Genomic DNA, 14,279 nt, shown 5'->3' with positions numbered 1-14,279 from the left:
ATAATCAAAATTTGCTAAAAGAGTAGAACTTAAATGTTCTCCCCATGCCCCCCCCCCCCAAAAATAAATGTGTGAGATGATGGATGTGTTAATTAACTGGATGGGAGGAGTCCTTTCTCAATGTATATGTATATCATTGTCATGATGTACACTTTAAATATCTTACAATTTTATTTGTCAGTTATACCTCAATAAAACTGAGAAAAAAAGATAAAGTCAAATGATTGGTATGCATCCTTTCTGCCTGCCCACCCCCAAATTTGATCTCTCAAAAGCAAAGTAAGCTCTATTGTGTAGGAAAGACTAGGGTTTGTAATATTTTATTATTAAAGAGGAAAAGGGGCCAGCCCCGTGGCGTAGTGGTTAAGTTCAGCTTGCTTCACTTCAGTGGCCTGGGTTTGCTGGGCACAGACCTACACCACTTATCAGCCAAGCTGCGGTGGCAATCCACAAACAAAATAGAGGAAGACTGGCACAGATGTTAGCTCAGGGCTAATCTTCCTCAAGCAAAAAAACCTAGAAAGATTGGCAACAAATGTTAGCTCAGGGTGAAACTTCCTCAACAACAACAACAGAAAAAAAAAAAAAAGAGGAAGAAAGAGGAGTTGTATTTAGTTAAGTTCTGCGTATTCTTAAAAGATAAACTGAGGCATGGTGAGACTTTTAAGAGTTTATTTGAGCTGAAGTTGATTCTAAGTGGGTGGCACCAGACTGGAAGTTGTTTGGAGTTCTCCACTAACGGGAACTGAGGGAAAGACTTTTATAGAGAAGCGGTAGAAGCAAATTGGGGAAATTATTTGATTGACTGTAACCTAAGTATTTGCTTTATTTGGAAAAACCTAGTTGGCTGTTCTTGATTGGTTGTCTTTAGGTTTTGATTTCTTAATCTTGAGGCATTTATAGGTTTAGGTTTTAGTTTGCTTGCAATAGGCTGCTAAGGTCTTAGACCAACCTCAGTCTAATTGCCTGCTTGTTTAATTATAGTCATGTCACTTGTCTACAGCATAGGTTCTGAGAAATGCATCGTTAGGCCATTTCATTGTTGTGCAAACATCACAGAGTGTACTTACACAAACCTGGATGGTATAACCTACCACACACCTAGGCTATGTGATACTAATCTTATGGGACCACCGTTGTAGATACAGTCTGTCATTGACTGAGACGTTATGCTGGACGTGACTGTAGTTTAACAATAGATATTTTTAGTAAGAACTTAGTTAATTTGAGATAAGAATGGAAACTAATTAGGGCACAGAGACAACACCACACATGACTAGCCTGAAAAAAAATAAAATAGAGCTGACTTAGAAGATCTTATGTAGATTCCCTATTGGATTTAATTAAATTGACTGAACATTACTTTGCTTTCAGAAACTTTAAATTTGTTTACCTATGGTTTTTCAAATAAAATAACAAAAAATACATTATTATTTCCATGTTTTGGCAAATGTATCAGGGTCTCCTTCAGCTGCTAAAAAAAAAACAGCTAAAAGTAGATTAAATAATTAAGGGGCTAAGTCTTTTATGTAATTAAATGTTTTAAGTAATGCTGTCGAGTGCTGGTACATGAGTTCCATGATATCATCCAGAACCCAGGCCAGCTCTCCTACCTTTCTGTTCCACCATCCTTGGCATGTGGCTTTTCTCCACATGGTCATGAAATGGCTGTTGTACCACCTCAGGACTTATCTCCCTTCGTGGTCAGGGCAGTTAAGTTTATCCTTTAAAAAAAAGCTGTTTCAAAGTTTCTTCCAACGACTTACATATTACTGGCTAGAATTGGATCACATGGTCACCTCCAGTGGAAAGATTGTTAGAAAGGGGAATGTTTTCAGGGCCAGCCCAGAGGCGTACTGCTTAAGTTCCCACGCACCGCTTTGGCGGCCCGGGGTTCTCTGGTTTGAATCCTTGGTGTGGACCTAGCACCACTTACCAAGCCATGCTGTGGCAGGCGTCCCACATATAAAGTGGAGGAAGATGGGCACGGATGTTAGCTCAGGGCCAGTCTTCCTCAGCAAAAAGAGGATTGGCAGCAGATGTTAGCTCAGGGCTAATCTTCCTCAAAAAAAAAAGGGGGGGGGGAATATTTTAGCTTTCAAGCCACTATACATAGAAAAAGGCAAGAGGAATAGATTGTGAGTGGCTTTTAAGCCACCGTCCCTGCCTCTGTGGCCAAGGGGATGAGGAAGTTTATAAAAAATTTTAAGAGGCCATCAAAATAATTTTCTAAATCACAGAAAGAAAACATTTCCTTTGAAATACTGACTTTTTTTTTTTTAAAGATTTTTATTTTATTCCTTTTTCTCCCCAAAGCCCCTCCGGGTACATAGTTGTATATTCTTCGTTGTGGGTCCTTCTAGTTGTGGCACGTGTGACACTGCCTCAGCGTGGTTTGATGAGCAGTGCCATGTCCGCGCCCAGGATTCGAACCAACGAAACACGGGGCTGCCTGCAGCGGAGTGTGCAAACTTAATCACTCAGCCACAGGGCCAGCCCCTGAAATACTGACTTTTATAAGTATTATTGTTTGATGCAACAAGGCAGATCTTACTGAGTCAATGTAAAGTAATTTACTTACCACTGAGATGGTTTCTCAATATGCTACGCTCCTGTTATGAGTCGACCTTCAGTAAGCTCGATTTTTCAAATGCTTTTACTTAAACTCTGAACAGTTCTAGACACTCAGACTTCAGGATAGCACAGATCTCCACCCCAATATTCCCTTTCCAATATCAGGAAAAACAAAACAGTCTGATTCTCCTAAGTACCAGCCAGGGGAGCAAGACAGAAATGGTCTCACTTGCACAATGATTCTACATATGAGAATCACCTAAGGAGCTTTTAAGAAATCCTGACAAGCTGATTTTTAAGAGCTCTCTAGATAATTCTAGTGTACAGCTCAGCTGAGAACTACTAAGTTAGGAGAAAGAAGGGAAAAATCTGGTAATAGCATGGAAAGCCTTGAGCAAGTTATTGAACATCTTTAAGCTCAGTTTTCTCGCCTGTTAATTAAATAAGTTAATCCATTTAGACACTTAGTTTGGTGCATGACACATTGTAAACACATTGCATATTAGTTATTATGCTTTGCTGAAAAAAATCATTGTATTTGTGAGCAAATGGAGTTTCTGCCAGGTGGGCAATAATATGTAAGGGCATAGTTTTTTTTTTCTCCTCCCCAAAGCCCCAGTACATAGTTGTATATCCTACTTATAAGTCCCTCTAGTTCTTCTGTGTGGGACGCCACCACAGCATGGCATGATGAGCATTGTGCAGGCCCACGCCCAGGATCCAAACCAGTGAACCCTGGGCTGCCAAAGCAGAGCACGTGAACTTAACTACTCAGCCACCAGGCTGGCCCCCAGAGCATAGATCTTAAAGACAGCAAAATTTGGTGTTTAAATCCCAGCTTGGCCACTTACTAGTTAATTTGATGTTGCGCGGGTAAACTATTTGATCTGAGTCTCAGTTTTCTCATCTATTAAATGTGAATAATACCTCCTGGGTTGTGAAGATTAGAAGATAACTTTGTGTGCTAAAGAATAATTTTCAAAAGAAGTAAAATCATGACTCTTATACAAATATAAAATGGACATGTGTCAAAGATTTTATTCAACTCTTTAATTACTGAGGGAACCAATAAGATGGTACAACCTGTTCAAATGAGAGTTTGACTCACAAACTTTATAATCTATCAGTCAAAATTCATTTGCATTGGTGTGAACAGGAATGATTTGCATTGCTATTTGTTTCTCACACTTTAACAGCTACCCCTACAGAGCTGTAAAATAATCTAGTCAAAAGAAGGTCAATTAAACACGCACATTCCTGGAGTCAGATAATCCCCTGAGGGTCTCCTGGACAGTGCCCAGCACTCCACTGAAAGACACCGTAATCTTCTTCGCCCATTTCCAAGTCCTGACGTGTAGACGAAGCACTTGGCAGAGTGTGCCTGCCATTCAGTGAGTACTGATTAAACGGTGGCTCCAGTTCTTGTTATTCTTGGGTAATATGATTATTTACCTAGAAAACCCAAGCAAATCAACTAAATTTATTAAGACAGATTTATCATTACTATGACACTATACATTCATGCTTTACATTTCTCTCTCTACCGTAAACCTAGCAATGATAGATTTTTTTTATATGGAGAGAAGAGTCATAGTCATATACAAAAGCAGGATAATAGATAACCTGTAGCAACACGCAGGAGCTGAAGCCTCGAGCAGTCCAGAGTGGGACTTGTGTGGGGTGACAGAGCAAGGTGTCCTTCCTAAACTGGAAGCAAGGACAGTGTTAGCCTTTGCCAGCTCAATGACTGGATCTCCGATATCTCCAGTCACCAAGGGGCAGGAGCCCAAGCCACCAACTAAGACCATGCCCTGGGCTAGAGACAGTGGAGGGAGCGATGATGGAGGCAACAGAAAAATTCATAGGCAAGGAGGCTTGGAGGAAAGGAGGATGGAAACTCTCACATAAGATAAACCTTCAAACGAAAATTTCAAAGAAATTAAGGAAAATGGACACTAAGAAAGACAGCAAACAAACTTAATAACCAGAGCATTAATAATTAATAGAGACTGTGATGCAGCCATTAATTGTGGAAGAATATTTAACGACATGGAAAACACGTTAAGGGAAGGAAAACATTTCAAGGGAAGGTGAGTGTTTTGAAGACCGGTCTGTTCGTTGGCCATTCCCTTCCAGCTCCATTTCCACCCCTCTCTGCCTTCCCTGCTGTTGCAGCGAGCCAGGAGTCTGCACACTCCAGTCTTCTCCACACTCCCTGTCCAGCTGTCCTCAGAGAGAATCCATGGAAGGGAGACTCTGGCGGAGACTGGAAATGAGGAGGATTTCCCTCCTTCTGGAGGGAGCCCCTACGAAAGTGGCAGCAGCAGCAAAGTCTGAGCTCCTGACAGGCAATGCGGTTTGGACAGCAGGGCTCCTGGATTCCTGTAACATAGGCAGGATTTTTTTTTTTAATATTAATTATTTTATTTCCATCCAGGCCAAGGGACAGCTTAGAAAAGGTTCTATTTTAAGTACACAGCCAAAGAAGTGTGGAAGGGCAGTTGACGCTGTTGTTTTGAAGTTAGCTTGTCAGTCATCGTGATTGAAACATAAGCCCGATGGCTTCCGCAAGTGTAAGAAAACGCTTTGCAAGACGTTGCAGAATTGCAGGATGTAGTCCAGCCTGCTCAGCTTCCCTTCCAGTGCTGCGGAACTCCCGCTCCCTGTAAATCAGCTGCAGTGGGGTTGCAACAGCCGCAGGAGCGCAGTGATCCTGGGGTCTCTGCGGCAGCATCTTCCTCTCTGCTCCTCTTGGCTTAGGCGTCGCGGTGGCTTCCAGCAGTTAATAATCTTTACGTAAACACACCTTCCCTTTCTTGCTTCTTCGATCCTTCCAACATATTTGCAATCGCTTTTCCGTACTGCATTCCCTCTGTTGGTTCTGATTGCCTGAGTGGACACTGACTGATAGAGTTGGCTACACCAGCAGAATAGGGATGACATTCAGCATTCTCGTATATGCTGAAAAATCCGAGGAGCAATGACACTTAAGGAACTGTGAATGCCAGCAGGAATTGATTTGTTAAGCTGAAAAAAGTAAACAACTTACAAATTACAAATATGTATGCATATCTATAGAAAGGAGGCCAGTTCTCTCTGGCCAGTTGGATTGCAGGTGACCTTTATGTGGTGAGAGGATCTCAAATGCTGGAACCAGCCTAACCTCTCAGCTCTGCCGTGTCCTAGGTGTGTAGCCTTGGGCAGGATTTTTAACCCTCCTGCCTCAGTTTCTCCAAATGCAAAGTGGTTTGAAATAATATCTCAAAGAGTTATTTGAAGAAAAAAAGCGAGTTAATGAATATAGAAGAAAACCTGGTATGTAGTATTATATAAGTGGTTTTTAGCATTTTTTAAATATGTCTTTGTTTTCCAAACAAAGGATATATGGTATAATTGACCAGGAAATATATCATATATAAAAAGAAGTACAGGACATTCCATTAAAAAGGAAATATAAATTATCTTAAAGTTATTGTTAAATTTGTAATTTTTTTAACTTTTTATTAAGATTATGATAGTTTAGAACCTTGTGAAATTTCAGCTGTACATTGTTGTTAATCATGTTGTAGGTGCACCATTTCACCCTTTGTGCCCTCCCCCCACCCCCCCTTTCCCCTGGTAACCACCAATCAGTTCTCTTTGTCTCTATGTTTAACTTCCACCTATGAGTGGAGTCATACAGCGTTTGTCCTTCTCTATCTGGCTTATTTCACCTAACATAATACCCTCCAGGTCCATCCATATTGTTGTGAATGGGACAATTTATCCTTTTTTATGGCTGAGTAGTATTCCATTATATATATTGGTATATAGTATACATTATATATATACACCATATCTTCTTTATCCAATCATCAGTTGATGGGCACTTAGGTTGCTTCCACGTCTTGGCTATTGTAAATAATGCTGCAAAGAACATAGGGGTGCATGGGACTTTTGGAATTGCTGATTTCAAGTTCTTTGGATAGATACCCAGTAATGGGATGGCTGGGTCATAAGGAACTTCTATTTTTAATTTTTTGAGAAATCTCCCTACTGTTTTCCATAGTGGCTGCACCAGTTTGCATTCCCACCAACAGTGAATTAGGGTTCTTTTTTCTCCACAACCTCTCCAACATTTGTCACTTTTTGTTTTGGTTATTTTTGCCATTCTAACAGGTGTAAGGTGATATCTTACTGTAGTTTTGATTTGCATTTCCCTGATGATCAGCGATGATGAGCATCTTTTCATGTGTATGTTGGCCATCCGTATATCTTCTTTGGAGAAATGTCTGTTCATGTCCCCTGCCTATTTTTTGATTGGGTTGTTTGATTTTTTGTTGTTGAGCTGTGTGAGTTCTTTATATATGATGGAGATTAACCCTTTGTCGGATAAATGACTTGTAAATATTTTTTCCCGACTAGTGGGTTGTTTTTTTGTTTCAATCCTGTTTTCCCTTGCCTTGAAGAAGCTCTTTAGTCTGATGAAGTCCCGTTTGTTTATTTTTTCTATTGTTTCCCTCATCTGAGGAGTTATGGTGTCCAAAAAGATCCTTTTGAAACTGATGTCAAAGAGTGTACTGCCTATATTCTCTTCTTGAAGACTTATTGTTTCAGATCTAATCTTTAGGTCTTTGACACATTTTGAGTTGATTTTTGTGAATGGTGAAAAAGAATGGTCAATTTTCATTCTTTTACATGTGGCTGTCCAGTTTTCCCAGCACCATTTGTTGAAAAGACTTTCTTTTCTCCATTGTAGGTCCTCAGCTCCTTTGTCAAAGATTAGCTGTCCATAGATGTGTGGTTTTATTTCTGGGCTTTCAATTCTGTTCCATTGATCTGTGCACCTGTTTTTGTACCAATACCATGCTGTTTTGATTACTGTAGCTTTGTAGTATGTTTTGAAGTCAGGGATTGTGATGCCTCCAGTTTTGTTCTTCTTTCTCAGGATTGCTTTAGCAATTTGGGGTCTTTTGTTGCCTAAATTTATAATTTTTACAGTGTCACAGGGCTTTAGAAGCCACATCCTATTGGTCACATGAACTGACCCTGGCAGTGTAGGAGGGCACTAACAAGCGTGTGAAGGAGGTGGGGATCACTGTGGGCCATCCTGGAGACTGGCCACTACAGTTTGCAATAGGAAGACCATGGCCATGCTTACTGCCAAATTAGTTTTTTCTGAGTCAGATAGTAATGCAAGCAGCTGAGAGTAACAGGAACCCCAGCAAACGGTGATTTAAACAAGGAAGAGGTTTCTTTATTTCATGCCACAAAATGTCCCACAGTAGGCAGTCCACAGCGGGTATGGTGGTCAAGGACACGTTCAAGGACCCAGGTTCCTCTGCTTTTGGCTCTACAGCCCTTAGTGACAATGGCTTCACATACAGAGCCCCCTGGCGGAAGGAGACCACACAGCACCAGCAGCCTTCCCTTTGCACCTCACTGCCAGAATCCCGTTGTGCAACTTCTAGTTGAAAGGCAAGCTGTGGAGTTGAGTTTTTAGACATTCCAGCCTCTAAAGTAGATGAAGGCAAGGAAAACTGTGTTCCCTAAATTCAGATTTCGAACACTGCATTTTCCTAAGGTGGATTATGAGCAATAAATTATTGGAGCTATGGTATAACATGAAAGAAGTCAGGCCTTACATGTAACAGGTTCTCATTAACTATTTCTTGATATGTTACACAGCATTAGGTGTTTAGCATCTAAGCACTAACCTTATACAAGCATGCCCTAAAATGACTTTGTATTCTATTTGCCTTCATTGGGAAAAAATAGATTTTCCGTTATTAGGAAGTAAAGAAGCAAACCAACATCATAATTCCATGTCGTTTCCTTTTCTCTTAATTTCAGGATTTGTATTCCAGGTTTTGCTGTGCATGAATGCTAAGCCCAGGGACACTTCAGCTCTCCGCTTCCCCTGCCACTCTCTGTGTCCCAGACCTTTTCCTGCTACCCTAAGCCTTGTCCTCACACATCTGTTCTTTCTCCATCAATGTTCTTGATTCAGAATTTTCCATTTTGAATAAGATAAAAATAAGAAGTGACAGGGCAAGATGATTAAATATATTCCTTTTAGGAAAAGAACTGATGTTATAAGAAACTAACTTTGTAAAAGAGAAAACCCCCCAAACAAACTGCATTCTGAAAATACCATGAAATGCCAACATAGCACTTTTGTACTTCAAAAAAATGTCTTCAATTTTATGCCAAAATTGACTTTAAAATTGAAGTTGTTAAAAATACACACTTAATTTAGTAGCTTTTAATTCGCAGGGCTTTCTTATGGGTGGGGTTGCAAAGTGGTGAGTTGAATTTTGCCACAGAGGAATATCCTGCCTCTGTACAAGTCAGACTTTTACTAAGAATAGACTTGTGGGCTGCAGCATAATTAAAAAGTGCTTGGCATAATTGTAGTTCTGGTGAGGAAATGATTAAAGTCATGGCCTTGCATGTTGGATGTATACAAACTACTTTAAAACTTGGATGCTGGAATGTATGGCCTCAAAAGGATTGCATTAAGATGAAAAACATATAAAATGCCTGATAAACCATACTGTCATTTTGAGATAGAATTAGAATCACTAAGATTGTATATTGATTTTACATGAACAGTGAGACTTGCTACACCTATTAGAAATATAGAAAACATCTTTTTTAAAAGCATAGCTTATGCTCTTACTCAAAACAGACAATGGAAAATAAATTACAGAAAAATGTTTATGTGGCCAATTCAGCATTAACACACATTTTCAATATTATTCAGTATCTCTAGTTTTGTGAGTTACCAAAATTTAAGAGTATTGAAAATTAATTCTTATTATTTTCAAAAGAACCAGACTTCCTTGGACTAAATCATTTAAAGTTAAAAAATTTCACTTTCTTTTAAAGGTCAGGCAGTACGATCAGGCAGCCATTACCAGTGGCTGTTTTGGGGAGTGGAATCTGGGGTGAGAAGCAGTGGAAGCAATACTTTTCACATGATATTCTTTGGTATTGTTTGAATTTGTTTTTAAATACACATTTATTACCTTCATAATTAAATTATTAATGATAAAATTCAGTTGAAAACCTTAGAAGACCAAAAATCACTAAAGAAACTGAAAAATGAGTCTTGAAAAAACAATTACTTTGACTGAAACTTGAAAAGTAGCTTCACATATGATATGAACAAGTTTCAAAACAGTAAGACCCAACCTAGATCTAGAATTGTCATCTTAAGACCAAAGAGGAAAACTGAAATGATTACATATTCTTTTGGTATGGGTTTAAAAAAAAAATCTATCCTAAAAATCAGGAAACCCCAAATTCCTTCTTACTAAATATCATTTGACTTGTTAACAAAAGGAAAGACCGTCTTCCTCATCTTTTTCATAGTGATTTTGGAATCTCATTTATATACTTTTATTACCAGTCTCAGGTTCCCAGGATAGGTGTGGATCCCATGAAATCAGTTAAAGATAAAAATATAAATTTAAATGATTATTTTACATATAGCTACAACATTAATTTTTATTTTAAAGTAATACTTATAATGCTGGGGATAAAACCAATAAATGATGGGATTCACAATCGCAGACAAAATTATCAAGGACTGGGAAGGGGAGAGGATGGGAAAGTAGCAAATTCCTTATTTCCAAGGAAAGGCACTGAAACAAAAACAATGAAATAGGCACAATTTATCAGGAAATATGAAGAAAAAAGTATGCGGAGGTGGCAATATTTATACCATCTGATTATAATTCAAGGCAAAAAAGCATCAGATAAGACAGTGAAGCCTATTTAAGTAGTATAATTTGTGATAAAGACATAAATCATCAACTTTGTGGCTACTCACAAAGGATTAAAAAGTGAATGGCCTCAGACATCTTTTGATAGAAGTAGATAATATCTAAATAACATCAAATTATGTAGAATAAAATTATTGCATGTAGAAGGGAAAATGGGCAGAAACAAACATGCAATGGGAGACTTTAATATATGTCAGCGTTAATCTATGACAGGTAAAACAGACAAAATAAAGATGATTTACAAAATTGATAATGGCATAAACGAAGATACTTAAGAAATTCCCAACAGCAGAAATTACAAAGACTATATTTTTACTATAATATAAAAATGAAAGCAAGAAAATATTTAAAAATACATATATGTAATTAGAAAAATACAAACATAAATGGATGCTGTTTCTTATCAAATGCTTTCTCTGCATCTATTGATATGATCATGTGATTTTTATTCTTCATTTTATTAATATGGGGTATCACGTTGATTGATTTGCAGATGTTGAACCACCCCTGAATCCCTGGAATAAAACCCACTTGAGCATGATGTACGATCTTTTTAATGTATTGTTGCATTCAATTTGCTAGTATTTTGTTGAGGATTTTTGCATTTGTTCATCAGTGATATTGACCTGTAATTTTCCTTTTTTGTGTTGTCCTTGTCTGGTTTTGGTATCAGGATAATGTTGGCCTCATAGAATGAGTTAGGAAGCCTCCCCTCCTCTTCAGATTTTTGGAAGAGTTTGAGAAAGATAGGTATTAAGTCTTCTTTGAATGCTTGGTAGATTTCACCAGGGAAGCCATTTGGTCCTGGACTTTTGTTTTTTGGGAGGTTTTTGATTACTGTTTTGATCTCCTTACTGGTGATTGGTCTATTCATTCTCTACTTCTTCTTGGTCCAGTTTTGGAAGGTTGTATGATTCTAAGAATTTATCCATTTCTTCTAGATGTCCAATTTGTTGGCATATAGCTTTTATTAGTATTCTCTTATAATCTTTTGTATTTCTGAGGTGTCTATTGTAATTTCTCCTCTTTCATTTCTGATTTTATTTATGTGAGCCTTCTCTCTTTTTCTCTTGGTGGATCTAGCTAAAGATTTGTCAATTTTGTTTATCTTTTGAAAGAACCACCTCTTGGTTACCTTAATTTTCTCTATTTTTTTTTAGTCTCTATTTCATTTATTTCTGCTCTGATTTTTATTATTTGCTTCCTTCTGCTGATTTGGAGCTTTGTTTCATCTTCTTTTTCCAGTTCCTTTAGGTGCATGGTTAGCTTATTTATTTGGGATTTTTCTTGTTTGTTGAGGTAGGCCTGAATTGCTATGAACTTCCCTTTTAGAACCACTTTTGCTGTTTCTCATAAATTTTGGCATGTTGTATTTTCATTTGTCTCCAGGTATTTTTTGATTTCTTCATTGACCCCATCATTCTTCAGTAGCATTTTGTTTAATCTCCACATTTTTGTGGCTTTTCTGATTTTCTTCCTGTAGTTGATTTTGTTTCATGCTTTTGTGGTCACAAAGGATGCATGGTATTATTTTGATCTTCTTAAATTTATTGAGACTTGTTTTGTGGCCTAATATGTGATCAATCCTGGAGAATGTTCCTTGTGCATTTGAAAAGAATGTGTATTCTGCAGTTTTTGCATGGGATGCTCTGTACATATCTATTAAGTCAATCTGGTCTAATGTGTAATTTAAGGCCAGTCTTCCCTTATTGATCTTCTGTTTGGATGATCTATCCATTGGTGTAAGTGGAGTGTTAAAGTCCCCTACTATTATTGTGTTGCTATCTATGTCTCTTGTTATGTCTGTTAATAACTGCTTTATATATTTAGGTGCTCCAATGTTAGGTGCATAGATATTTACACATGTTATATCTTCTTGTTGGATTGTTCCCTTTAGCATTATGTAGTGCCCTTCTTTGTCTCTTGTTACAGTTTTTGTTTTAAAGTCTATTGTGCCTAATGTAAGTATCACTACCCCCACTTTCTTTTCTTTGCCATTTTCATGGAATATCTTTTTCCATCCTTTCACTTTCAGTTTGTGAGTGTCTTTAGGTGTGAAGTGTGTCTCTTGTATGCAGCATATACATGGGTCTTGTTTTTTTATCCAATTGGCCACCCTATGCCTTTTGATTGGAGCATTTAGTCTATTGACATTTAAAGTAGCTAATGATAAGTATGTATTTATTGCCATTTTGTCACTTTTTTCCCTGGGTGATTTAGTAGTTCTTCTCTGTTCCTTTCTTCTTCTCTTGCTCTCTTCCCCTGTGGTTTGATGGCTTTCTTTAGTAATATGTTTGATTTATTTCCTCTTACTTATTATAGGTTTCTGGTTTGTGATTATCATGAGGTTCCTATATAATATTATATATATATAGTGATCTATATTGAGTGGATAGTCTCTTTAGCATGACCTCTTTCTAAAAGTTCTATTCTTTTACTCCTCTCCTCCCACATTTTATGTTTTTGATATCATACCTAATCTCTTATTTTGTGTGTGTCTATCCATTACCCTCATCATTGAAATAAGTAATTTTAGTACTTCTGTCTTTTAACCTTATTTAAAAACTCTAGATACAGTGGGTATAGAAGGAAAATACTTCAACATAATAAAGGCCATATATGACAAACCCACAGCAAATATCATTCTCAATGAGGAAAACTGAGAGCTATCCCTCTGAGAACAGGAACAAGACAAGGATGCCTACTGTTGCCACTCTTATTTAACATAGTATTAGAAGTCTTAGTCAGAGCAATCAGGCAATAAAAATAAATAAAAGGGGCTCAAATTGGAAAGGAAGTGAAACTGTCACTGTTTGTAGATGACATGATTTTATATATAGAAAACCCTAAAGAATCTACCAAAAAACTTTTAGAAATATAAATAATAATAATAAAGTCAAGTTGCAGGATGCAAAATCAATATACAAAAATCAGTTGCATTTCTATACACTAACAGCAAAGTAGCAGAAAGAGAAATTAAGAATACAATCCAATTTACAATTGCAAAATTAAAAAAAGGAATAAAATACCTATGAATAAACTTAACCAAAGAGGTGAAAGATCTGCACACTTAAAACTATAAAACATTGTTGAAATAAATTGAAGAAGACATGAAGAAATGGAAAGATATTCTGTGCTCTTGGATTGGAAGAATGAACATAGTTAAAATATCCATGCTTCCTAAAGCAATCTATAGATTCAGTACAACCCCTATCAAAGTTACAACAATATTTTTCACAGAAATAGGACAAAGAACCCTAAAATTTATATGGAACAACAAAAGATTCTGAATAGTCAAAGGAATCCTGAGGAAAAAGAACAAAGCTGGAGGTATCACACTCCCTGATTTCAAAATATACTACAAAGTTATAGTAATCAAAACAGCATGGTACCAGCACAAAAACAAACATACAGATCAATGGAACAGAATCAAGAGCCCAGAAATAAATCCACACATCTATGGACAGTTAACTTTTGACAAGGGAGTGAAGAGCATACAATGGAGAAAGGAGAGTCTCTTCAATAAATGGTGTTGAGAAAACTGGACAGCCACATGCAAAAGAATGAAAGTAGACCATTATCTTACATCATGCACAAAAATCAACTCAAAATGGATTAAAGAACTGAATGTAAGACCTGAAACCATGAAACTTCTAGAAGAAAATATAGACAGTACACTCTTTGACATCAGTCTTAGCAGCATATTTTCAAGTACCATGTCTGACCAGGCAAGGGAAAGAAAAGAAAAAATAAACCAATGCAACTACATCAAACTAAAAACCTTCTGCACAGCAAAGGAAACCATCAACAAAATGAAAAGACAACCTAACAACTGGGAGAAGATATTTACAAACCATATGTCTGATAAGGGGTTAATATCTAAAATATACAAAGAACTCATATGTCTCAATAACAAAAAGCCAACAACACAATTAA

General features: G+C 37.3%; 1 protein-coding gene across 3 annotated transcripts in view; it reads right to left on the bottom strand.

Annotated features, from left to right (window-relative positions):
• Positions 1-3,587: 3,587 nt before the first annotated feature.
• Positions 3,588-14,279, bottom strand: part of ODF2L (outer dense fiber of sperm tails 2 like) — a 62,183-nt gene continuing 51,491 nt past the window's right edge. For all 3 annotated transcript variants that reach the window (XM_070592559.1, XM_070592548.1, XM_070592556.1), the window contains one exon: positions 3,588-4,026. In XM_070592559.1, the coding sequence (XP_070448660.1) occupies positions 4,000-4,026 (27 nt within the window). In that variant the 3' untranslated portion in view covers positions 3,588-3,999. The remainder of the gene's footprint in view (positions 4,027-14,279) is intronic.

Source organism: Equus przewalskii, chromosome 24, assembly GCF_037783145.1.
Source record: "Equus przewalskii isolate Varuska chromosome 24, EquPr2, whole genome shotgun sequence".
Lineage (NCBI taxonomy): Eukaryota > Metazoa > Chordata > Mammalia > Perissodactyla > Equidae > Equus > Equus przewalskii.
The sequence above is the reverse complement of the archived record's forward strand: the minus strand, read 5'-3'. Positions and strand labels throughout refer to the sequence as shown.